This window comes from Macrotis lagotis, chromosome 1 (genome assembly GCF_037893015.1).
Source record: "Macrotis lagotis isolate mMagLag1 chromosome 1, bilby.v1.9.chrom.fasta, whole genome shotgun sequence".
NCBI classification, from domain to species: domain Eukaryota; kingdom Metazoa; phylum Chordata; class Mammalia; order Peramelemorphia; family Peramelidae; genus Macrotis; species Macrotis lagotis.
In genome coordinates, this window is record NC_133658.1 from 340,886,990 (window position 1) to 340,911,697 (window position 24,708).

The following is a 24,708-nucleotide window of genomic DNA, read 5'->3' on the forward strand; positions in this document are numbered from 1 at the left end:
AACAGAGATGAGAACCTACTCTCCAGGGTTGTTGTGAGAACCAAATGAAATAATATATAATCAATTTGCAAATCTCTAAAGCACTGCATGAATGTTGATCTCTGTCAACATGCATATATTAAACCATTATTATAGGAATAAAATAAAACTATCCCCTTAAGGACCTCAAATTCTAATTGGGAATATAAAACATAAATAACTAGTTATATACAAAATATAAGCAAGTTGGGTGGATAGTAAGCTCTGAAAGACAATCACCCAGAAGCTAAGAAAATCTGGAAAGACTTCATGTAGAAGGAAGGACTTGAGCTGAATGTTAAGGAAGCTAACAGAGAAGAGAGAATATTTATAGCTCAGGGACAGCATGGAGATGGATGATGGCAAGGCAGATTTGTAGACTAGCAAGGTCACTATCGGTGGATCACAGAGGACATGGAGAAGAATAAAATGGAAAAAGACTAAAAAAGATAGAAAGGGACAAGGTTAAAGAGGACTTGAAATGGTAAAGAATTTTATATTTGATTCTAGATGTTATAGAGAACCACTGAAAATTATTGAGTGGTTAGACCAAAACTTCAGAAAAACATTTTTGTCAGTTGAATGGAAGATGGATTGCAGTGGAGAGGTTCTTGAAGCTTGGAGACCAATTAGAAAGATATAGTTATTAATTGTCAAATCAAATGGTCTTTTCTCAGTCTTATTCTTTTTTCGACTTCCCTATGGCCTTTAACATGATAATCCTTTTTCTCTTTGATATTCTCTTCTCTCTTGAATTATTTCTCACTTCTGTTTCTCTTCCTACATGTCTGATCACTTCTGTTTTTGCTGGATCTTCATTCAAATTATACTTGCTTACCATGGGAGTCTCACAAGCTCTCTCTTGGGGTCTCTTCTATGTTATTTCACTTAGTGATCTAATCAGACTCATGAATTCAATTATCTCTAAAACAAATACTTTAGTCTTAACCTCTCTTCCGTCCTTCAATCTCACAGCTGCAGCTACCTATTAGACGTCTCAAACTTGAAGTCTCATGTACATCTTAAACTCAACATGACCAAAACAAAATTCTTTACCTTTTACCTAAAATTCCTTCCCTCTTCCTAATTTCTCTATTAAGGGAACTACCATAATCCCAGTCAACCAGGCTAACAACCTACTGTTATCCTCTATTCTTTACTCTTTATTGCCTCCTATATTCAAATTTGTTTTTACCTATGCAACATCTTTCTTATACAGCTATCCTTTCCACACTGTAGGGTTGGGGTACAGTACCACATGACCTGGAAAATCCATATAAATTTTTTGAGCCTTCCTTTGCAGCAGAACAGCCTGATGCTTTTCTTTTTCCTTTATGATCATTAAATATCTACTATGTAGCATATTGCACTATGCCCCCAAATACCATGTGTTCAACATAAGCAGAGATAGAAAGTTTAGGTAAAACATTCTCATTATACTGACTTCATGGACTCTGCAGAAAAGTAAGGAGATAAGACGAATATATAGGCAACTATCCTACAAACAATTATAGGAAACAGTCCTAAAAGAGGTAAATGATGCTGTGTAGGATTTGGAGAAAATGGTTGTGACAGAAGAGTGAACTCGGAGTACCATAAAGAGTATTTTATGGTAAAATTTGGGTTAATTATTTGGTCAAGAGTTCTGTACCTTATGTTGACATTCATGTGTCATCTGCAACTTCTGCAAGACTTCCAAAAAATTCCCTTTTAATATTTCATGTCATTCCATGATATATAGCAAAACCATTATGGGAAAAGTCATCATACATTCTCCAATTGATAAATGGTCAAATGATATGAATAGATAGTTTTCTGTCCATTCATATGAATGAAGAAATTAAATGAAGAAATTGAAGCTATATATAATCATATGAAAAAATGCTCCAAATTATTATTGATTAAAACAACAATGAGGTATCACCTCACACCTACCAAGATGAGAAAAAGGGAAGATGATCAATGTTGGAGAGGTTGTATGAGGATTGGGACACTGATGCATTGTTGGTGGAATTGTGAACAGATCCAACCTTTCTGGAGAACAATATGGAACTATACCCAAAGAACAATAAAAATGTTCATACCCTTTGACCTAGCAATTCCAATTCTAGGTCTATATCCAGAAGAAATTATAAAAAAGGGAAAAGTCCTACGTGTTTCAAAATATTCACAGCAGCTCTTTTTGTAGTGACAAAGAATTGGAAATTGAGGGGATGCCCATCAATTGGGGAATGGCTAAACAAGTTAGGATATATGAATACTATGGAATATTATAGTTCTATAAGAAACTATAAATGGTCAAACTCTAGAGAAGCAAGGAATAACTTATGGGATCTGATGCTAAGCAAAGGGAGCAAAAGCAAGAAAACAATGTACATATTAATGACACTGTGAGATGAACAATCTTGATGGAAGCAGCTCAGAGAGCTAGGACAACCATATGAGACTGGCTATGGACAATGTTATCCTCATCCAGAAGAAGAAAAAAACAAAACAAAGCAAAACACACAAAAATAAACAAAAACCCTTTAGAGTTTGATGAACACTTTATAAAAATTATCTCTTATGTATCGCTTTCCCTTAATCCTAATTCCTCATACCAAAAATAATGAATCTATAAACATGTTTAACAAAAATATGAATGTACAATGCTAACCTTACTGTTTGCTGCTAAGGGGAGGAGGTGGAAATGGAGGGTGGAAGGATATTTCGTAACTTAAAAATATACATGCACATATGGATGAAAATAAGCAAACAAATGAATAAATAAATAGAAAGAAAGAAAAGTCATGATGCAGAAGAGAAAACAGTCTATTTCTCCTCTCCTCTGACATTGCCACATTCCTCATCATCTCATGCCTGGATCATTGTGACAGCCTTCTGATTAGTCTCCCTGCCTCTATTCAGATCTCAGCCAAAGGCTCCCTTTATGAAGAAGCTTTTCTCAGTCCTCATCAATTTTGATACCTTCCCTCTGATATTATATATCCAGTTTAACCTGTATATAGTTTTATACTAAGATTTTTACATATTGTTTGCCCCCATTAGACTGTGGACAATTTGAGAATCAGGACTGGGGTTTTTTTGGTATAACCAGGGTTTAGCAGAGTGATTAATCCATTGGTTGGGCTATTAATATTAATGTTAATACTTTATTATTGTAGAGTTATTCATTGAATAAGTATTTATCAAGTATCTACTATGTACACACTGCACTATGTCCTCACCTACTGTGTACTCAGAATCAGCAGAGATAGAAAGCTTAAGTAAAATATTCTCATTTTCCTGTCTTCATGGATTCTACAGAAAAGTAAGGAGATAAGATGCATATATTGGCAACCATCATACAACAATTAGAAGGAACCAGATCAAAAGAGGTAAAAATTGCAGTGTGGGATTTAGGGGGAATGGTTATGACAGAAGAGGGAAATCAGAGTAAATTTCATGAAAGATGTGGCATTTCAGTTATCTTCTTGTTATTTGGTGTTAAGTCATTTCAGTCAGGTCCTACTCTTCCTGACTCTATTTGGAGCTTTTCTGGCAAAGATACTAGAGTGGTTTTCCATTCCTTATCCAGCTCATTTTACATATGAGGAAACTGAAGCAAACAAGGTCAAGTGACTTGCCTAGGATCACAAAGTTATTAAGTGTATTAGGTCAGATTTGAATTTAGGAAGATGAAACTTCCTGACTCTAGGTCCAAGACCCTATCCATTCCATCTCCTAGCTGCCTAAGCTGCCTTATTCTCTATAAGAAAGGAATGAATTCACCAGGAAAAGAGGAAAAGGAAGAATAATCCTAACACAGAGAACAATGAAAGCTATGTTATAGAGCTCTAGAATGAAGCATGTGCATGAGGAACAAAGAATCAAGGACACTGAAAGTCTCAGTCCTGAGAGACTGAGCTAATTTATTTCTTTTTAAAGAGAGGCAAGGAAGCATATATTGGAAAGGGCACTTACCTTAAAGTCAGAACTCCTGATCTCAAGTACCAAATCTAGTACCAGAAACCATGATATCCTGGAAAGAAGGTTAGACAGGACTAGTGAGGAAAAACCTGGTTCAAATCCTGGGTCTAACACTTACTAACTGTAAAATCTTGGCCATGCCACTTATATTAATCCTCGGTTTCTTTATCTGTAAAGTGAGAATAATAATGTTTACCTTGCAGGGTTATTGTGAAGAAAGTATTTTGCCAATCTTAAAGTACTATATGTGTGTGTTATTCTTATTAGCCATGGAAAAGTCTGAGAATGACTCTGAGCCTCTGTTTCTTCATTTTTCAAAGAGATATAGGAATATTTTCTCTCTGGAAATTCTCTCTGGAAACTTCACAGGGTTATCATAAAGAAGATTCTGTCTCTGCCTCTATCTGTTTGTTATGTGTATTTATATATATGCATATATATTTATATAAATACATAAATATTTTTAATTTGAAGGCAATTGGGATAAAGTGAATTACCCAGGGTCACACAACTATTAAGAGTCTGAAACTGAACTCTCCTGACTCCAGGGTCAGTGCTCTATCTACTGCACCACTCTACTGCCCCCATACTCTATATATTTTAAAGGGCTATAGAAATATAAAAGGTAGCATTTCCTACTTCCACATCAAAAAGCCCCAGATTCAAGTCCAGCCTCTGAGACATGACCCTGAGCAAATCACTTACCTTCACATTGCCTGTAAACAGCTCTCCAAGACTCTAAATTGTAGAGAAAGTGTTTATCTAGATTGAGTAAACTCCTCACTGGAGCTCCTTACACCAAGGGAATTGCAAGCCCAGGCAAAATTAGAATAAAGGAAATGTGAACTATCAGTTAATTTTGGATTCAACCTCTGTGTAGACCTTGGGAAAGCCATGGCATCCTCAGACATTCTTCAGACAAAATCACCTGGAAGTAGAATGGGAGGGGGCAATAAAGAGTCAAGAAACCACTGAGCCACATTTGAAAGCAACTACCGACAAGAATTCTGATTCTAAATGCAAATCTAGAAATAGAAAAACTCAGAGTCTTAATTGAAGAGTTCAGAGAAAATCTAAAATCAGTTGTCCATATCTACTCTAGACAACACTGAAGTGTACCTGATATAAAATTTAATTTCAGAAAAAAATATCCCAAATATCCTTGAATTATCCACACTTAAAGTATGGGAAAATACAAATTCAAAACTGAAATAATGCTACTGTTTTAACTGTTGCAGTTTATTTTCAAAATATTTGGGCATCCTAGTATGATGAATATGTCAATCAATCCCTTTTACTCATATCAGTAAGGAAGGAAGGAATATAAGCAATAAGCTTATAGAACAATTGGAGGTGGGCAGAGGTACATTCTGTATGAGATATACAACAGTCATGTAACAACTCCATGTTAAATAAAAGGTATTTTCCTGAGATTTATGAACTTAGATTGTTTTAAGAGTTTGAAAATTGCATTTCAATATAACTGTCTCCTTTGTAATCATTTGTAATTTTTTTCTGCATTTAAAAAAGCATTTTTTTCTGAGAAGGGTCCATAAGTTTCATAAGACTGTCAAAGAAGGAGGACCAGGACACCAAAAAAGGTTAATAACCCCTGAATTACAGTTAAGGAAATCATGCTTTACCCAACTGACTATTGATCTGTTTCTGTATTATCTGGTAAAAGCACATTAATTGTTAAAACTTGGGATATAGCTAGGTCCTATGTGAGTAAAATAGATGTTTAGATAATATGTGGCATTCTTCTCCAGTCATGTCACTCTTTTGACATGCCAGTATAGCAAACAAGAAATGATGTCCATAGGTCTTGTTAAGAATAGAAATATAATGGTATTGCTACTTAATCTGGTTGATAGTAGACTCTCTCCAGAGATTCAATAGCTCCAGATAAAGTTTTCAATCAACTAGGTTACTGGCAAATAGTATTTGTTGAGACATTATTCTAGAATAGTGTAGCTAACCTAATGCTGGAGACATTTTAAGAACACTTTCATAAAATCTCAGATCTACAATGGATCTGAAATATCACTTAATCCAATCCATTAATTTTGTAAATCAGGAAACTATGTCCTGGAAGGGGGGGGATAGATTCATTGTGAATTAGTGACTAAGCCAGACAGAGAACTCATGCCTTCTGACTCAGTCCAAAAACCTTGTACACAGGATATCCTTTCCTATCCTTCCATAAGTCTCAGAAGAATTTTGTCTATTCCTTTCATAGGTTTGAAACATAAAGGAACCTAAAGAATATTTAGTCAACCCCTCTCATTTTTCAACCGAGAATACTGAGACTCAGAGAGGTTCAAAGATTTATCCAGGATCATACAGGTGCTTAGTATTATAATTGTGATTAAAACACATATTTACTTACTCCCTGTCCTGCTATTCCAATCTACCTTTCAAGAGAGAAACCCTACAAATATCGTGATACATCTAGATACATAGTTATAGCCATATAAATAGTTAGTTTTATAAATGTGTTTATAGCTATTTACATATTTACTTATAGCTTTATACATTACTATTATGTACATAGAAACAGATAGACAGATAAAGATATAGAGAAAGTGAAATACCCATTTTTAACTACAAGCATTAATATTGTTAAAAACTAATTCATTTGAGTTATAGGATAACATTTATATCTAAGCAGAACCTTATAAAACATTTTATTCTCCATCATTTTACAGATAAGGAAACTGAGCCAAGTAAGGGGAAATAACTTGCCCAAGAACCTTTCCATTGTGAAATCCAGTCTTCCTGACCCCCAAACAGATCTCTGGGTAGGTAACTCTTTTAAGTGGAGAATATCGTGTAGAAATGACTCTCTGGAAGAAGAAAGCATTAGTCGAAGCACTAAGCTGCCACTACCGGTGACTGTAAGTGAAACATCAATTCACTCCACACAACTTCACACAGAAAGAGAGCCGGGGGTGAGATTTGCTTCCCACTCGTCTTCTGACATCAGACCCCTTCGATGTAGCTCACAGGACAACCAGCAACAAAATCCTTGGCAAGAAAATGAATCTCTTTCTCCCATCGCCTGCTGCCTTTCACTTCACGCCCCCAGAAAAGCCTTTCTTCATCCGACAAACAGTGAAGATTTTTTTCCAGGTCACATGATCCAGGATGAAGGGGGAAAATCCTATTTGGAACAGAAATGACCTGTGAGCCTCAACAGATCAAGGGTGATAAGGTGTGAGGTGGAGGGGAGCTATATAAAGAATGTCCTCTGTACCACAGCAAACATCCCTCCACCAAATGAATGCTTCTCTTGAGGCAGCCATGAATGTGTCTGAAGGCACAGTCACAAGCCAGCTCAGGACCACTAGCCGAACTTACTTTTATTTCATCACGGCCACCCTGGTTCTGTGTCTCATCTTTTCTCTGGCGACTATAATGGTCTTAGTAGTTCAGAAGAAGGTAAGTCAATGACCTCTCTCCCTTCCTGTCTTAACTTTTGTTTTGTTGTGTTGTGTTTTGTTCTTCCTGGAGGTATTCTTTGAAAAACCCAATAAATTATTTGAGATAAACAGTAACAACTCAAATTCAGAGAGAAAAGAGGAACTATATTCTGGTTAAATTGTTTGTTTGACAAGGGCACACTTTTTTCGGGTAGTTCCTCAAATCTTTCAGAGAGTTAAGGAAGAGGCGCCCACAGACAACAAGTGCATGATGGAAGTAAGTTTGTAAGTCAGCTTTTTACAAGAGATCCAGACATAGAACTCATAACATGGCAGGAAGCAATGATTGCAGGCAACATGATATCATACTCCTACATTTGTCTTCTGTTCTAAAGACTTGGCCTTCAAGTTCAAAATAAGTCCCATTTATATGTTCCATATGTTAAATCCTAAAGTTGATTCTTCTCTAAGGAGACAAGCCAAAAATGAATTGTCAGGGCAAAAATTACTTCCATTTCTCTGCTTCATTAAGGTATTTTCTTCACAATTACTCTGTGAGGACTGCAGATATTAAGGTTTCCCCCCCTACTTTAATGATAGGAACTTCAAGCCAAAGAAGTAAGATTCCCATGGTCACATTAATAGAGAAACAGGCAAAGACACTCCTGAGAATTGAGGTGAACAAAAGGCTTTACATGAAAACTGTAAAGTTGGAACTATCCTAGAGTGAGAAGGGCTATCTGGAAAGTTCATTTTCAGGCCCATCTTTGAAAGTTCCCCTGCCCTCCCTATCATATCCAGTGCTTCTCCCCCCAAAAGAAAAGAAGGTGAATTATTCCCTAAAGACTTCCTCAAAACTTTACAATGATCACTGATAGTAGTGGAAGTTATACTATGTACTAGTACCAGTATTATGTAATTTAGGGTTCAGATGACCTTAGTTTCCCCTATTTAGAAGAGGTTAGATCCAGAAAAGTTTCTGAAAAATGTTATGTTCGAACCTCGAAATATTCATGCTGGAAAGGACTTTAAAGATTACTTGATTCAATCTCCTCATTTTACAAATTAGGAAACTGAAGGTCAGATACTAATAGTAATTTGCCCAAGGTCAAATCATTTATTGATTGGTAAGAAAGCCAAGATTATAACCAGGATTTCCTGACTCTTGAGTACAGAGTTCTTATTTCATTTCAATTAAAGGCATTGAAGTTCCTATACTTAGCATCAAAGTAAGCATAGACAAATTATTTAGTCTCTTGGAACCTCAGTCTTCTCATCTATAAAAAAGGAATCATAAATTCTTAAAATGGAAAAAGACCTTAGGGGCCATCAGATCTTATGGTGAATATTCAGAGAAATCCCTTCAAAGGATAAAAAATATTTGCCATACCTATCTCATAGGGCTTTGAGGAAAGGGCTTTGTAAACCCCAGGATGCTACATTATCGTAGTCTATGCTACCACAACTACTATTATTATTATGGAATTATAAAATCCACAAGCATTTAATAAGTTCCTACTATATGTCAGAGCATACTGTGAGAATAAATGAAATAACAAAGACAAAAGTTAAGCAATTCTTGTTCTAGAAAAGTTTAGCCTAGTAGGGAAAAATAACATGTATGAATATAGCTATCCACAAAAAGTGATGGGGGGCACAAATCACTAAAATGGGGGTCAAGTATTATTTAAAACATAAAAAATCCAGAAGGATAAAGTTACAAACTATGATTATTATAAAGGAATATTCCAAAGCACATTTCATCTGTACTAATAAAACTAAAATCAAAGCAAACCACGGGAATAGTCATCATAATGTGCTTCATAGTTCATTTTTATAATGTTACTGAGGCAATTCTGAATTTTATGAAATGTTCTAGTTTTGCTAGGTGACACATGATAAATGAATATACATTCCATAGTCATTAAGGACAAGGGACTGAAAGTTTCCTAAAAATCAACTGCTTATGGCAAAAACTCTCGGTCAGTTTTCAAGTCAGGAACTCAAGCTAGATATAAAAACCAATTATAAGATTAAGCAATAAGGTTAGAAATGACATGTTATTTTTACTTTTAAATCAGTTTTCTTTGTTTTGAGGTTTTCAAAATACTCTACTTATAAAGGATATTGATAAATGGTGCAATAATTAATTAATGTCTATCCTCATACATCAATGACCACAACAAGAAAATAGAAGCAGTCCTTAAGTAGTCCTTTTTTTTCATAGGTTACATATACTATCATAGGCAATAATATTTTACTAATAGGCCCCAGATATTATATCATATAACAATGTAAATAACTAGGCAGTTGTTGAGAACTTTCAGCTGAGGATATATGTATCTAAATGGAATAACACTCTCAGATTTCCCAGAGTGACTTCATTCCTGAGTCATTGCCCATATATACACATATATGTATTTATATATACATATATTGATACATACAAATATATAAATGTTTGTTTATGTATATATATGCATGTATATACATGTGTGTACATATACATATATTTGAAGCCCAACTAATAAAATCAGAAAAGAAGATTGAGAGCAATCATGGAATATATATAGTCAAAAATAATTCTAAAAAATATTCCTGGCAAGGGAGTTGGTAGGAACCTTAGAAAGTTAGACCTAAGAGACCATAGAACATAAAATTTAAGACTGGACCTGGACCTGGACTTGGAAGGAATCCTAGAATGTAGAATTTTAGAGGTGGGAGGGAACTGAGAATCTAATTTTAGGAACCTTAGGATATAGAATTTTAGAGATGGAAGGGACTTTAGAACCTGGAATTTTAAGGTAAAAAGCAATCTTAAAGATCTGATTTTATAATTTTATAGATTTAGAAACTCAGGGATCCATACAATATTTAATGGTAGAGCTAGGACTAAATCCTAGGTCACCAGTACTCTTTTTTGCCACATTTTGAATTCTCATCTGAATCCAGTGTAAACTTTTGTTCTCCTATTTCCTTCAATATAGAGATGTCTGGATCATTTATTGAGTATGGTTGTCTTATTTACCAGTAAACAAAACAGTAGAAATGTCTTTACATCAAATTTTGTGCCCTCTTCTCCTTAAGCTAACCTTTCAACTTGGAAGTATAAATGGATTAGAAAAATCTGATTCCATGACTGAGCACATATTTATTTCCTTCCCAAAGAAGTTTCAGGCATCTTAGACTGAAGGACTCTTAAAAGGACAAGCAAGCCATGACAGAACTCTAGAGACTCCTTCAGGTGTTTACAGACTTACTGAAAAAAATAAGTCATGTGCATACCTAATATAGATGATGTATATAGATAATACCTTTAGCAATGTATGCAGGGAGTCATTTTACAACACCAATTTCTTGAGAGTCTTAGAGAAAGGAGGAATCTTCAATATGAACTAGAAAGATCAGAAAAAGCTACATAAAGAATTAAAACTTGAAATAGTATGTGAATAAGCTTTTATAAAAATGTAGTCATGGGGCAGCTAGGTGGCACAATGGATAGAGCATGAGCCCTGGAGTCAGGAGTACCTGAGTTCAAATCCAGCCTCAGACACTTAATAATTACCTAGCTATGTGGCCTTGGGCAAGCCACTTAACCCCACTGTCTGGGAAAAAACTAAAAAAAAAAATGCAGTAAGGGATAATTGATCAATGGTGTATTCATTACTGTTTTAGGATGCATATTCAGGATAAGGGAAGAAATACTCATAAAAATGCATACAAAATTTTCTGAATCTATAATTTTAAAATCTCGATTATACTATATTCTCCCAATTGAGGAAGAAACTTAGGTAGAGAGAAGACCATCAGTTTACTTTACCTATAGGGACTGGTGGACGTGAGCAATATAATTCTGTTAATGAACTCACCAAGGAATCTGCCTTTAAAAGCAGAGCTAACCTCAGCTATGTAGATAAAGACTCCAACCCAACCCATCCTCAGTCCAAGTTTATGCCCCATTAAACCATATACATTGAAGAGAAATGGTCTTCATAGATTAGGATCCAAAATCTGCTTGGTATGTCCTGAGTTGCTATCAACTGGCCATCTATTACCTGATCTATGGACAGGAACGAGGGACATATGATAGGAAAAACCTACTAATTTTCAAGAGACTATTTGCAAGAGAGAGAGAAATACAGACAGAGAGGCAGAGAGATTCAGACAGAGAAGATAGAGGTAGAGACTGAGGGATTGACCCAAGCAAATGGGGAAAGAATGAGAGAGAAAGAAATGTTGACCCAGAGAAAGAGAAGGAAGTTTTACCGGGAGGGAAAAAAAAGAAATATTGACAGAAAGGCAGGTAGTTACAATAAGCCAGATGAATTAATAGCAAGAGATTGAGAGAAATACCAATTTCCTGATGGGAGAGATAGAATAGGGATAAAAAGGAAGGATAAAATCACAAATTTGGAGACTTGTGTTTAAACTATAATAGTTCTAATTTTTCTAGCACATTAAGATTTACAAAGCACTTTCCTCAGGACAACACTATGAGGTAGGTACTATACAGGGTGAGTATTCTTTAGTCCTATTTTATAAGGTCTTGAAACTGAAGCTCAAAGAGGTTTGAAAGGTTTGCTCAGATGGACAGTATTTTCAGAACCAGACTTCTTGACTTCCAACTCCACTCTTATTTCTCCTAACTTAGCTGATTCTTCCCTTCTCTGGGTCTCAGTTTCCATCTTTGAAAATTGAAGGGATGGCTAGAAGATCTCTAAGGATGTTGCCAAATTTATCACTAAGCTTCTTTCTGCCATCCAGGACCTTACTTGAATGGAGTGAAGAATGGACAATAGTCAAATAGTTGCTGACAGGGGAAAACGGACTCTGCCTTGGATAGTACATACTAGGACCAGGGCTGAAGCAAAGGAAGCCCAATGCTACGTGACTCCTTGGAAATAACATGATACACTAAAGAAGTGTATTATCTTCTTATAATTGTAACTGAGCTCTTCCTATTCTTACTTCATGGCCTGTCCTTTGGGCCAGAGCAAGAAAGGATTATTATTGGGGGAAGGGGGAAGGCTAAGTATGGAAAGGGGTATTTATTTTCTTATTTTCATTTGTAGTAGGTTTTAAGTATTGATTTTTTTATTTTTTTAAGAAAGATTTTTTTTATTTTGAGTTTTACAATTTTTCCCTCCATTCTTGCTTCCCTCCCCCCCACAGAAGGCATTCTGTTAGTCTTTACATTGTTTCCATGGTATACACTGATCTCAGTTGAATGTGATGACAGAGAAATCATATCCTTGAGGAAGAAAAATAAAGTAAGAGATGGTGAAATTACACAATAATATAACTTTTTTTCCTTATTTGATGGTAATAGTCTTTGGTCTTTGTTCAAAGTCCATAATTCTTTCTGTGGATACAGATGGTATTCTCCATTGCAGATAGCCCAAAATTTTCCCTGGTTGTTGCACTGAAGGGATGAGCAAGTCCATCAAAGTTGATCATCACCCCCATCTTGCTGTTAGGGTGTACAATATTTTTCTGGTTCTTCTCTTTAAGTGTTGATTTTAAACAACTGTTTTTTGTATAATCCAGTTAGCACTTTCTCTAAAAAAAAAAATCAAAACATTTTGGTCACAGGGGGCTATATCCATTATCACAGATTCCAAATCTTCTAATATTAGCAATAATTGTGCTGCTTCTGTTTCCTGTGCTGTTTCCTTTGCATAATATTTTCACAATATTTTTCAGTGACACTAACTATACCCCATGTGAAGTAAGCATCAACTATTAGCACATGGATTCCAAACACAGATTTTTCTTTTCAGGAGAGCTCAGACTCCATAAAAAGTCATGTGTATATATATCAAAAAACAGTCTTGAACTCAAAAGCTCCTCAGCTGTAAAATGAGAATGATAATTGTACCTACTTAATTCGGCTGTAAGGATCAAGTGAAATAATATATAGAAAGTGCTTTCTTCAAGGACTATATAGATGTTATTTTATTGCTATTATCATTATTATAGGCTAAAGATGGACAGAGGAAATTGGGCTAGTAACCACTAATTAATGGTTACATGTGATTGTCTAATTCAACTCTCATCAAAGAAAAAGCACTTGAATCTAATTGCTTCTTTCTGCAATTGGAGATATTGAGTCAAATTGTTGCAGTATATCCGCTACTCCCTAGAAAAGAGATTTATCCTAAAAAAGGTGACTAGGGTCACAAGAATAGAGTTGGAACAGACTAAAAAAGCCAGAGCAATTAATGGCAAAACACTAAGAAAAAAACCAATTTCTAGTTCAATTCTCTCACTTTGTCAGTTAAGAAAAATGAGGTCCAAAGGCATTAAATGACTTAATCAAGGTCATATAGGCATTAAGTAGTGGATCCAGGATTTGCACTCTGGTCCTCTGGTTCTAATATTAGATCATATGGAAGAGTTATACCTCACCAGAGTTGTAACCAGGGCAAATTAGCTTAGAGGGAGAAGGTAAAGGAGCAGGCAGGGGACATATATGCTTCATGGGCAGCTGTCTTCTAGAGTATCAAACCTTACCAGGAAGATTAATTCAAAAGTAAGAAGAGGTGGTAAGAATAATCACAATGCATGATGCTAGAGCTCTATCAGTCAGGTCAGGGGCTGAAGAAAAAAAGTGTTTTCAACCAAGTGTTGAAACCTGGAAATAGCAGCTCCATTTGCCCTTTGGGTGGTTACAGTACTATTGTGTGGCGTGAGATTTCTGAATAAGACTGAAAGGGAAGCCACAAAGGGAACCCTGATACAATAGTATCATCTTGTGTAGTCCAAAGGGGTGAATGAAATGTGTTACTAAGACAAAGGTGACCTATAGAAAGGACAGCTCTGCTTCTGTATGCTCTATAGCCCTGACTAAATTACTTCCTTTCTCTGGAGTTTGGTTATTCATCTCAAATATGAGCAAGTTAAACTAGAGAATCTCAAAGGTTTTGTTTTATTTCATTTTTAGTAGGTTTAATATCCTTCCACGATTCTAGGCTTCTTTACCACTGTGATCAAATATAGGTAATAAAAACCAAAGTAAAGTCTTAATGTCACTTATCCTAGAAGCAGCTAAGTTGGTCAGTAGATAGATTACCCCAAGCCTGGAGTCAGGAAGTCCCGAGTTAAAATCCAGCCTCAGGTACTTAATAGCTGTGTGACTCTGTCTGCTTCATTTGTAAAATGGGGGGGGGGGGTAATACTATATCCTATATCACAGGGTTGTTGTGAGAATCGAATGAGATAACTGATAAATCCCATAATAGGTTGCTTCCTTTTTCCTTCCCTAGAGATATTAGCTCTAAGACTTACAATGTGATCATGGGAAATCACTTCATCTCCCTAAGGCTTCACTTGTTCATTTGTAAAACTAGGGGGAAAATACTTTCACTGCCAGCTTCATATGTCTGTTATAAAAAAAGGTCTTTCATTAACCTTAAAAGACTATATTAGAATGAGTTGTTATTATATTCTGGAAAAGAACAGATGGTTAACAGTACAGTTTATACTGAACAGAGCAGGAAATTGGATGGATGGCCTTTAACCTTTTCATTTTTATCAGTTAGAAATTTCTTTAGGTTAAGAGACTAGACTGCATGCATTCTCCAGGTCCCCTCCATTCTCAAGGGTTTCAGTACATGACATTATACTTTATCTCACCCCTAAAAGTCTTTTAAAAGTCAGGGGATGGAAGATGCTTAAAGCATTAGACTTGATTACAAATTACATTTCTTTGAACTATTAAAACTAACGAATGAATAACCATGCTCTTGAAAAATTTGCCGATATGAAATTCTAAGTCAATTTCCTTTTTTCATAAAGATGGTGAAAAGAGGCATAGTGTTAGTAACATTGGTAGCATCCTTAGAAATCCTCTTGCCCAGTCATTCATTTCTCAGAGGAGGAAACTGAGACCAGAGAAGGGAAGAAACAGCTTACTCACTAACTTAGGAGAAAAGAAGAATGGAATTGGAGTCAGGAGACCTTAGTCTGAAAATACTCTGAGACTCTGAGCAAACTCCAGTTGCCTAATCTATAAAATAGGAATACACTACATACTGTCTACCACATAGTACCATTAAGTGCAATAAAAATGTGAGCAAAGGAGCACAATGTGGTCAGGAAGACCTGAGTTCAAATCGGTCTCAGATACTCACTGACTGTGTGAGATTAATAAGCTGGTTGCTTAATGTTGTTTTCCTCAGTTTTCTCATCTGCAAAAAAGAGCCAGAGAAGGAAATGGTAAATCACTCCAGAATCTTTGCCAAGAAAACTCCAAATGGGGAGTCAGACATGACAACTGACCAATGACAATTATAATTTAAACTCGGGCCTCTGATTTGAACTCAGGTCTTTGATTGTTTTCTTCTCTTCCTTCTTTATAACACTGTAGAATAACGTAGAATTCAGGACATGTCCCTGAACCAATGACTGCAAATCAGTGAGAGACAGCATATCTCAAAATGTCCTGGGTATTACTTTATCTCAATGAAAATAATTTGAATCATAAAATAGTAGAGTTGGATCAAACCTTCATCTAAGAATGTTAGAATACAGAACATGGATTTGTTAGAGTTGGAAGGGTCTTTGGAGATCATCTAGTCAAGATGTCATATTTTATAGGTATAAACAGAGAGAAGGAGTTGAGCTGTCATCAACTTGACAAGTCACGCACCAAGTGAATCATTGACAGAGCGATGTGTCCTGTGATCCCTTCTAGGAACTTTCTACGAAACCACATTGCATCTGTTTATGGCTATACCTCCAAAAGTCCCTTCTTCATTCAAAAGCAAACAGTCTTGAGAGGGATAACAGATTAACTCTCAGTTCTGAACACAGTATCCTGTATGTTTAAAGAGTACCTTAGGTCTTTCTGATTTGAATTAAACTCACTTGCTCAATAATTAGGACCTTATAAATGAATAATTTATCAGGGAAATCAAAGAACATGCTCCTCATGGAATAATAGGACATGGAACAGCTAAATAAGAAGTTATTTTATGATATTCAGAAGTTAGCTAGAATTTCATTCATTGTCTACCCAGTCCAATGCACAAGTAAAAATGAAGTGTGCAGTTGCTTATAGCATCACCCACTTGTTACTCCAAATGACTTCCAAAAAGAGATCCATCAGTTAGTGAAGTTACTTCATAGAATCAGTCTCTCTAAGGGACCTCAAAGGTCATCTAGTCAACATTTTTCTCTCCTGCTTATATTTTATGAATGAAGAAAATAAGGTGCTGTCCTGCAATTCTACCTTCAAACTCTTGGTCATCCAATATCTGCTAGAAGACATTCTTGAATTTTTTCTAATTAACAATTATTTTTCCTCTCTTTTTCCAAGTCCTTCATTTAAAATAAAAAACAAAAACAAAATACTTATAACAAATATGATTAGTCAAGCAAAATGAGTATTCCATTGGCTTTGTACAAAAAAAATGTGTCTTATTCTCCATATTTAGGTCATCACCTCTTTGTCAGAAGAGAATAGCATTCTTCATTACTGGTCCTCTGGACTCATAGTTGGTCATTGTATTATGACGAATTCTTAAACCTTTCAAAATTTGTAATTTTCACAGCATTAGGATAGAAAGCTTGCCACCTCATGGAGCAGTCTATTGTATTACAGAAAATATTTTATTTTTTAAAAAGACCATCCTTTTAGATGGTAGATAAATAACTTGATATCTATTTGGACTGGTTCTGCTTATCGGAACAAGTCAGGCCCTTCTTCCATAGAATGTTTCTTCAAATTTTGAAGACAATAGTGTACTTTAGTCTTTTTAGTCATTCCTGAACTGTGTTTAGATACCATCATGGACAACAAGTGATTAAATGGCACAGTCAGGGGAAGCAAGAGAACTATGGTAAATTCTGTGTGGATCCTCTTTTCCCAAGTGACTCTCCCTCCTAGGAGATACCACCTAGTATCTCCTTGCCTCATTTCCTTTCAAGAACTAGGAATATTTTACAGTCTTCTATTCTAAATCCCAAACTTTTCCTTACCAAGCATTATCCCTTCTTGTTTTATGGCAAACTGTGATTAATTCAACTGAAGGAGTAGTTTTCTATCTCTAACTAAAGATTCTCATACAGAAAGCATCTGATAGGATTTTCATTTTGATGTATTGAAAGATTCAGATTTAGACCTATGTGATTACTCCCCTCCACCATTAAAGACCATGACTTAGTAAAGATAGGGGCGAATTGGAGCATGGTCAAAGGAAAGTGTCTAGGATAATGAGGAAACTCACTACAGTCCCCTCCATTTCTAGATCTATGATCCTGTGAAACTGAAGATTATTCAATGTGGTGACTTGTTGAAAGAACTGGGGGAGTATTTGTGTACATAGTGTCACAGACCTATGTTTGGAAAGTGGCCTTAGAGACTTTTTCATTTTACTTATGATGAAACTGAGATGGGAGATGCAATGTGATTTGCTCAAGGCGATATAGTTTGCAAGTATCAGAGAAAAAGAAAAGAATGCTATGATGGTAAGGGTAGAGGTAGAGGTTGTCTTCCAATATTTGAAGTACAACTAGAAAAAAAAGAGATTCTATTTACTCTGCAGATGGTAGAATTAAATATGGAATCAGGACTTAGATTGTAGAGAGGTTGATTTAGGCTTAAAGCAAGGGGGGGAAATTCCTCTGGTCATTCTATATTTTATCAATGTCCTTGTTAAGTTACATTCGGCATTGTTAGTTTCATAGAAAACTAAATCTTTCATGGATCAGAGTGAGAATTAGAGTGTTTGCTATCCAAAAGTGGAATGGATTGTAGGGAGTTCCTCCAAATCAGAGGTCTTCTTATAAAGGCTAGAGGCCTCCTTGGATATTTTAAAGGAGATTCCCATGCAAGTAAGTGTCAGGCTATATATAGTCTCTGAGATGTCTTCCCACTAAGAATTTTTGTGATTCTGTGAATTTCTTAAGAATTCACAAGATTGGGCGGCTAGGTGGTGCAGTGGATAAAGCACCAGCCCTGGAGTCAGGAGTACCTGGGTTCAAATCCGGTCTCAGACACTTAATAATGACCTAGCTGTGTGGCCTTGGGCAAGCCACTTAACCCCATTTGCCTTGCAAAAAAACTTAAAAAAAAGAATTCACAAGATTAAAAAAATCTATAATTTAATGGCTACCTTGCTAGTGATGTCTCCTTGACTAGCTATGTTGAACCTAAGAACAGATGCATAGCTCATCTTTGGATCTACATTATCTCAGAGATGAATTCAGCTTAGTTCCACCAGAATTTTAAAGAATACAAAACTTAAAATAATAATTTTAAAAGATCATAACAGTTTTAAATATTTGGATTTTCATTTTGATGGCACTTATTCTAATTCAACTACATGGGGGAAAAAACTGAGCTTTTTAATCTAGTCAGCCTGAATGAGCAAGGTATAGTATAAGTTATAGATGGTTCATTTATCCTCTATATACATAAACCCTTTCAGCATCCACACCCCAGGTGAGCTCCTTCTCCATCCAACTCACTTATATCTACCAGAGAGGTTCAAGGTTTATTGTCCCCAGGACTCCCAAAAGGGGTTAATGCTAAAGGTGTCCTCTCATTTTGAAGAATCGAGCTTTCTCACTGTGACTTGGTATTCTAGACTGTCTGTTATGGGACCAGTGTCTTGGAAGTAACTTTTCTTGCTCAAATGAATTCATTGTAACTATTTCTTATAATATTTTTACATTACAAGTTACAAAATCAGAGGCATTATAGGTTCAGGAGTTATTTTCTATTGCCTGACCTAGATTCCAAAATTATTCAAGACACCTGTGCCTATATTCAAATCCTTGCCAATATATCAGAGTTTGTGTCCTATCATCTTTGTGTCCCAACAACTCTGATATCACAGTCCCTGCAAAACACAACAAGGTATCAATGAAGGCAGTAGTGGAAGCCAAGTGGGACAGCCTAACATAAAACAACTTGATCAGTTTGAAATTTCCTGGTTGTCCAAAAGCATAAGTATTTTCCTATAAAAGAATTCATGTCAGGAGGAGAAAACACAATTGAAGCAAGCTACAGTACTCAAAAAGAAGCATGTAATACTAAGTTTAAAAGACATCTTTCAGTTTGGGCTTCTTTTCTTCCTTCAGGAACCTCTCCCTCAGTCATCTGACAAGTTCAACCGTATAAAAGGAGGTAAGATTTTGAAATTATTAATAAATACTTCAATTACTTGACTTGTTATAAAATTCTGTTGCTTGACTGTCAGAAGAGAAAACAAAACCCGCATCCTGGAATGGATTGGTCAGAGATTTTCTATACTTAGGGTAGGACTTGAGAGGCCAAAGAGCAATAGCTCCCACTAACGGACAACCATTTCTAGTGAAAAGACTGGATCTAGAATCAAAAAATAGAAGTTTGAGCCCTGATTTTGCCACTTACTTTGCAACATCAGTTTCCTCTGCTGAAAAATGAAAAAAAAGGTGAGTTAGATCATCTATAAGTCTCCTTCCACCTCTGATATTCTGTTTTAGGATACTGTCTCCAAATACCAACTGTTAAAACAAACTACTCATTGTTATTAACACTTTAGAATACATGTTTACTAAAAGCAAATTGTTAACTTTTTAAAGAAAGACAAAGGCCCTTAGAAAATGGCAGATAATTAACCAATTACTAAAGCATTTATCAAGATCTTAGAATGTCCCAAGTACAAAGGATACTGCCAACAGTGTGAATTCTAAAGGATTAGACAGTGTCTAAATAACTTCAAATATGTAAGATGGAGTCAGAAACCAACTAAAATTTGGAGAATAGAAGGAAGAAGATAGGGACCAGGAAAGCACTTCTTGGTGGAATATTGTATTGAGGTACCCTGAATAAGAGAGGACAAGAATCAGGGGTGAGAAATATAAGAAAGAGCCAACATCAAATCTCACCAATTTCATCGTTCTGTAAAAAAAGTATTTAAGATTACAGGGTCCACTAATCAGAGGGTGACTGAGTAATGTTGCCTTAGTCCAGATACTCTTTTATATTAAGGAAGCTATTTCTCTACCAGAATCCAAAAGGTCCCTGGAGTAGTCAATGCAAATTTATCATGTCTACTATAGAAATTCTTCCAGAATGAAAATTCAACAACACAAGGGCAAATCTGTTACTCCTTTGCAAAAGAAAGCTAAAATTAGTATCAGATTAAATTAATTTAGTAGGGGATGTCTATCAACTTCATTTTATCCTCACTCACAACCCTTTGGTGGGTAGGAAAATACTGTTTTTGTTTTCTGCAAGACAATGGGGTTGAGTGACTTGCCCAAGGCCAAACAGCTAGGTAACTATTAAATGTCTGAGTCTGGATTTGAATTCAGGTCCTCCTGACTCCAGGGTCAGTGCTCTATCTACTGTACCACCTAGTTGCCCCTAGGGAAATACTGTTAATCCCATTTTATAAATTAAAAAACAGAGACTAACAAAAGTTGGATGACTTAATGAAGCACATTCATAATAATGCTGGAGACTCACCCCTTATTCCTAGACCAGTCCTCATCTCATTATGACAACTCTGTGTTTCTGCCAGTTGATTTAAATTCCATTTATTTTTTTGCCCCATGGCTTTCTGTATTTTTGATGCAGCTGTAGTTAATTCTTGGCCCAAGAAACCCCATTGATACATAGATGAGCAGGGATTTCACTTGAATATTAAGCCCCAAGGAGGTTTCTCTGTGTATTAAGGAAGGGAAAAAATTAAAGAACAATCCAGAAAAAAAATAAAAGCATGTCCTTCATTTATTATAACTTTATTCAAGAAAAGCCTATGCAATGAGTTGTCCTATTTGCAAAACCTCAGAACAGAGGAGATGTACCATTCAACAAAACCCACTATAGTGAACTCATCATTGAATCTTGCCAGGCTTTTTATTGGGAATGTCAGAGGACAAACCTAAAACCCTATAGGGAATCCTCAACCTTCACATTGATGTAAATTTTCTGCCCACACAATACTCAGAAACAGCAAATAGTGAGCACCTCCACTGAGGTAGGAGTTTTTGTTCATATGAAAAAAAGAAAAAAAAAAAGAGATGATGAAATGTGATGAACCATCATTACAGGAAAACCACAAAAAGCAGAAGCCAAATATGCAGTGAAAGGATTTCTGTGTCCCAATAGAATCCTCCACTTTCCCTGCCCCCATACTAATATACTAGCTATAGCTAGTAGATTCAAAGAATATTAGTAGTAAAAGAAGCCTTAAATCATTGATGTTAAACTCAAAACAAGAAATGGGGTTAGTAAACCATATATAAAGATCCCTGAAGGTTGCAAGTTAACTTAGAAAACCACATAATAACATACATGTTCTACTGTATTTTTATTCTGCAACTGAACTAATTAAAATAATTGCATTTTAATCTGGTTTGGGCTTGGGAGTGTTGTGTTCAACCTCATGTCTGATGTCAATGCTTTAAAGCATAGAATATTAGATACTAGACTATGAGAGTTGATAGGTATCTCAGTCTATTAAAGCTCAAAGTAATCCCAGAGTATGATATCTAGGAGCTGGAAAGAACTTTAGAACATTAAATGGTAGAACATGGATTATATAGAAAATTTATATATATATATATATATATATATATATATACATATATATATATATATATATATAGAGAGAGAGAGAGAGAGAGAGAGAGAGAGAACTTTAAAGCACATAGTATTAGCGTCCAGAGGGACCATCAGATTATAAATTTAGAACTGGAAGTAACCTTAGAGGTTATTTAATCAACAACTGGACAAATCTAGTCAAGGACCATGAAGGCTAATTGCTTTGTCCAATATATTGTAGCTAGTAAATGTAGGAGGAAGGGTTTGAAACCAGATCTCCAAGGTTTTCCCACTATCTAATGCTGCCTCTCATAACATATAGGGTCTTAGAGCCAGAAAATATCTGAAAATAGATATCAGAGCTGGAAGAAATCTTAGAACATCAGGAGAAAAGGAGAGATGTGATGTAGTAGAAAGCATGGGATATTTAAAATAATGAAGGATCTGTGTTGCTAACTATGTGACATTGGGCAAATCTCTTAAGCCAACTGAGTCTCAATTTTGTAAAGGATGATAATGCCCACAGTATGTACTTAATGGGATTGTTATGAGGAGCAAATGAGATAATTTACATAAAGCACTTTGCCAATAAATAAAAATCATCATTATTACTGTTGTTATAGCTAAAAGGAACATATAAAAGTCAAAACTAAAAGAAATCTTAGAACACAGAATGTTGAGCTAGAAGCATCTTAGAACATTGATTAAAGCTAAAAGGGTCTCTAAGAGGGACCTAAAAAAACAAAATAAAATGTTAGGACTAGAAAGAACCCTTAGAGACCATCTAGCTCAATCCCATTTGCATTACAAAGGAGGATTACTGATCTTGAGCTGGACCGGACTTCAAATTCCAGCTCACCCAAATGGTTCATTTGCCAAAGGAGGGACTGCTCCCAATAACTTGTCCAAGATCACATAGTCAAAAGCAGGATTCTGAGTCCCTCAGACCCCAGATTCAATGCTCTTTTTATCCCCAGTCAAGGGAAGTTGAAGAAATAGTCAATTATTTTGAAAAAAAGTGAAAATTAGGGGGTAGTGGTCTTTATATACAGAGCTTAGAATTGGAGGAAATGTGAAAGATCTTAAGACCACAGGAGACTTTTTTATTGTTACTGCTGAGTTGTTTCAATTGTGTCAGACGCTTCCTAATTCCATTTGGGGTTGTCTTGGCAAAGACACTAGAATAGTTTACCATTTCTTCTCCATTTTATTTTATAGATGAAGAAAGCTGAGGTAAACAGGATTAAGTGAGTTGCCCAGAGTCACATGACTAATAAATGTCTGAAGCCAGATTTAAAACCAGGAAAATGTGTCTTCCTGATTCCAAGCCCAGTATTCACCTAGCTGTCCCAAAAGAAGCTTACTGCATTGCATTCTATTGAAATATAAGAACTTGCTCTTATAAAAACTATTTTGATAACTATATCAGTCAATATCCCTTTAAATCCTATGTATTTTATTTTATACATTTAAAAATATTAATATGAAAAAGGGTCCATATTCATCACCAGACTACAAAAGGAGTTCAAAAGACAGAAAGAAAGATTAATAATTTCTGAACTGAAACAAGTCCTAATTTTATAAATGACAAGAGTAAAGCCCAGGTTAATCAAGTTATCCAAGGGCACACAAGCAACAAGGAGAGTATGGGTCCTCTGACTTCAGAATCAACACTTCACCACATAATACTTCTTTTCTAAGTGAGTCCTAGAGCATAAAGGCAATCCCTAATACCATATAAAAGTCTAAGGCCACACAATATTTTAGGAAATATTTTTGGGACCCTTTTTCTACCTTCCTCTTGAAGACCTCTTGATTTCTCCAAGAAAGGATGACTCATTCCAACACCTTTGAAACTGTGTCACTGTGTGCCCTTTAAGGACATTCCTTCACTGAAAAAAGATACCACCTGATGGTATCCAAGGCAATGAGGAAGCTTTAAATAGCACAGGTAAAAAGAGTCTTTTAATGGAAAACAGAAGATTGATTTCTCTAGTCATCACCTTCCCATTTAATAGGACCAAAAACTGTTATGTCCTACTACTCTTAAGATACAATTAATAGATGCCCTGAGATTGCTGTCCTGAGATTACTACCCTGAGATTACCAGACCCTAACATCCGAAGAGCACATTGTCTGCCTGCTAGATCTAGTCCTGATCTATCATTACTGAAGCCCAATTATTCCTGACTTGTGCCTTGGCAGGATCTGGTGGATGAGCCTGAAATCATCTGTTGGCAGACTAGAAAAAAATGAATTTTTGAAGGTTAATTAAAGGCTTATTTCCCAGACTGCTTTAACTTTCTCCAGAGTATTTGATCTAACAGCATTGCAATGAGGGATAAGAGAGCACTATTTCTTTCATTAAATCTTTTTCTAATAGGAAACTTTTTTTAATAGATTCATTTGAATCGCCACGTCTTAGAGTATTAGATTTTCCACAAATAGAATGGCTAAAATGTTTTCAGTTTTTGCCCTGAAAAAAAGGGTCCAGTACTGAGGGCTCTTTCAATTCTATAGAAATCTGAATGGCAAAGAATGATCTTTCCTAGTGATATACAGAAAATGTTTAATAACTGTCTTTCTTCGGGGGAAAAAAGGGTATATCCATTTGATCACCAAATTTTTAGCCATTTGGCCCTTCTGATATTTCTTACAGCCATCTCTGACATCCCAGACCCACCCTAGTCCAGGCCCAATTAAAATGTTAGAATTAAGTAATTCAAGAGCAGTTTGATGTTTTGAGTGCAAAGAGAGAAC

At 35.7% G+C, this 24,708-nt stretch overlaps 1 protein-coding gene across 1 annotated transcript in view; it reads left to right on the plus strand.

Annotated features, from left to right (window-relative positions):
• Nucleotides 1-6,756: 6,756 nt before the first annotated feature.
• The window catches only part of TNFSF8 (TNF superfamily member 8), a 40,008-nt gene continuing 22,056 nt past the window's right edge, over nt 6,757-24,708 (plus strand). The window contains exons 1-2 of the mRNA XM_074211745.1: nt 6,757-7,428; nt 19,497-19,542. Of these exons, the coding sequence (XP_074067846.1) occupies nt 7,231-7,428; nt 19,497-19,542 (244 nt within the window). The 5' untranslated portion in view covers nt 6,757-7,230. The remainder of the gene's footprint in view (nt 7,429-19,496; nt 19,543-24,708) is intronic.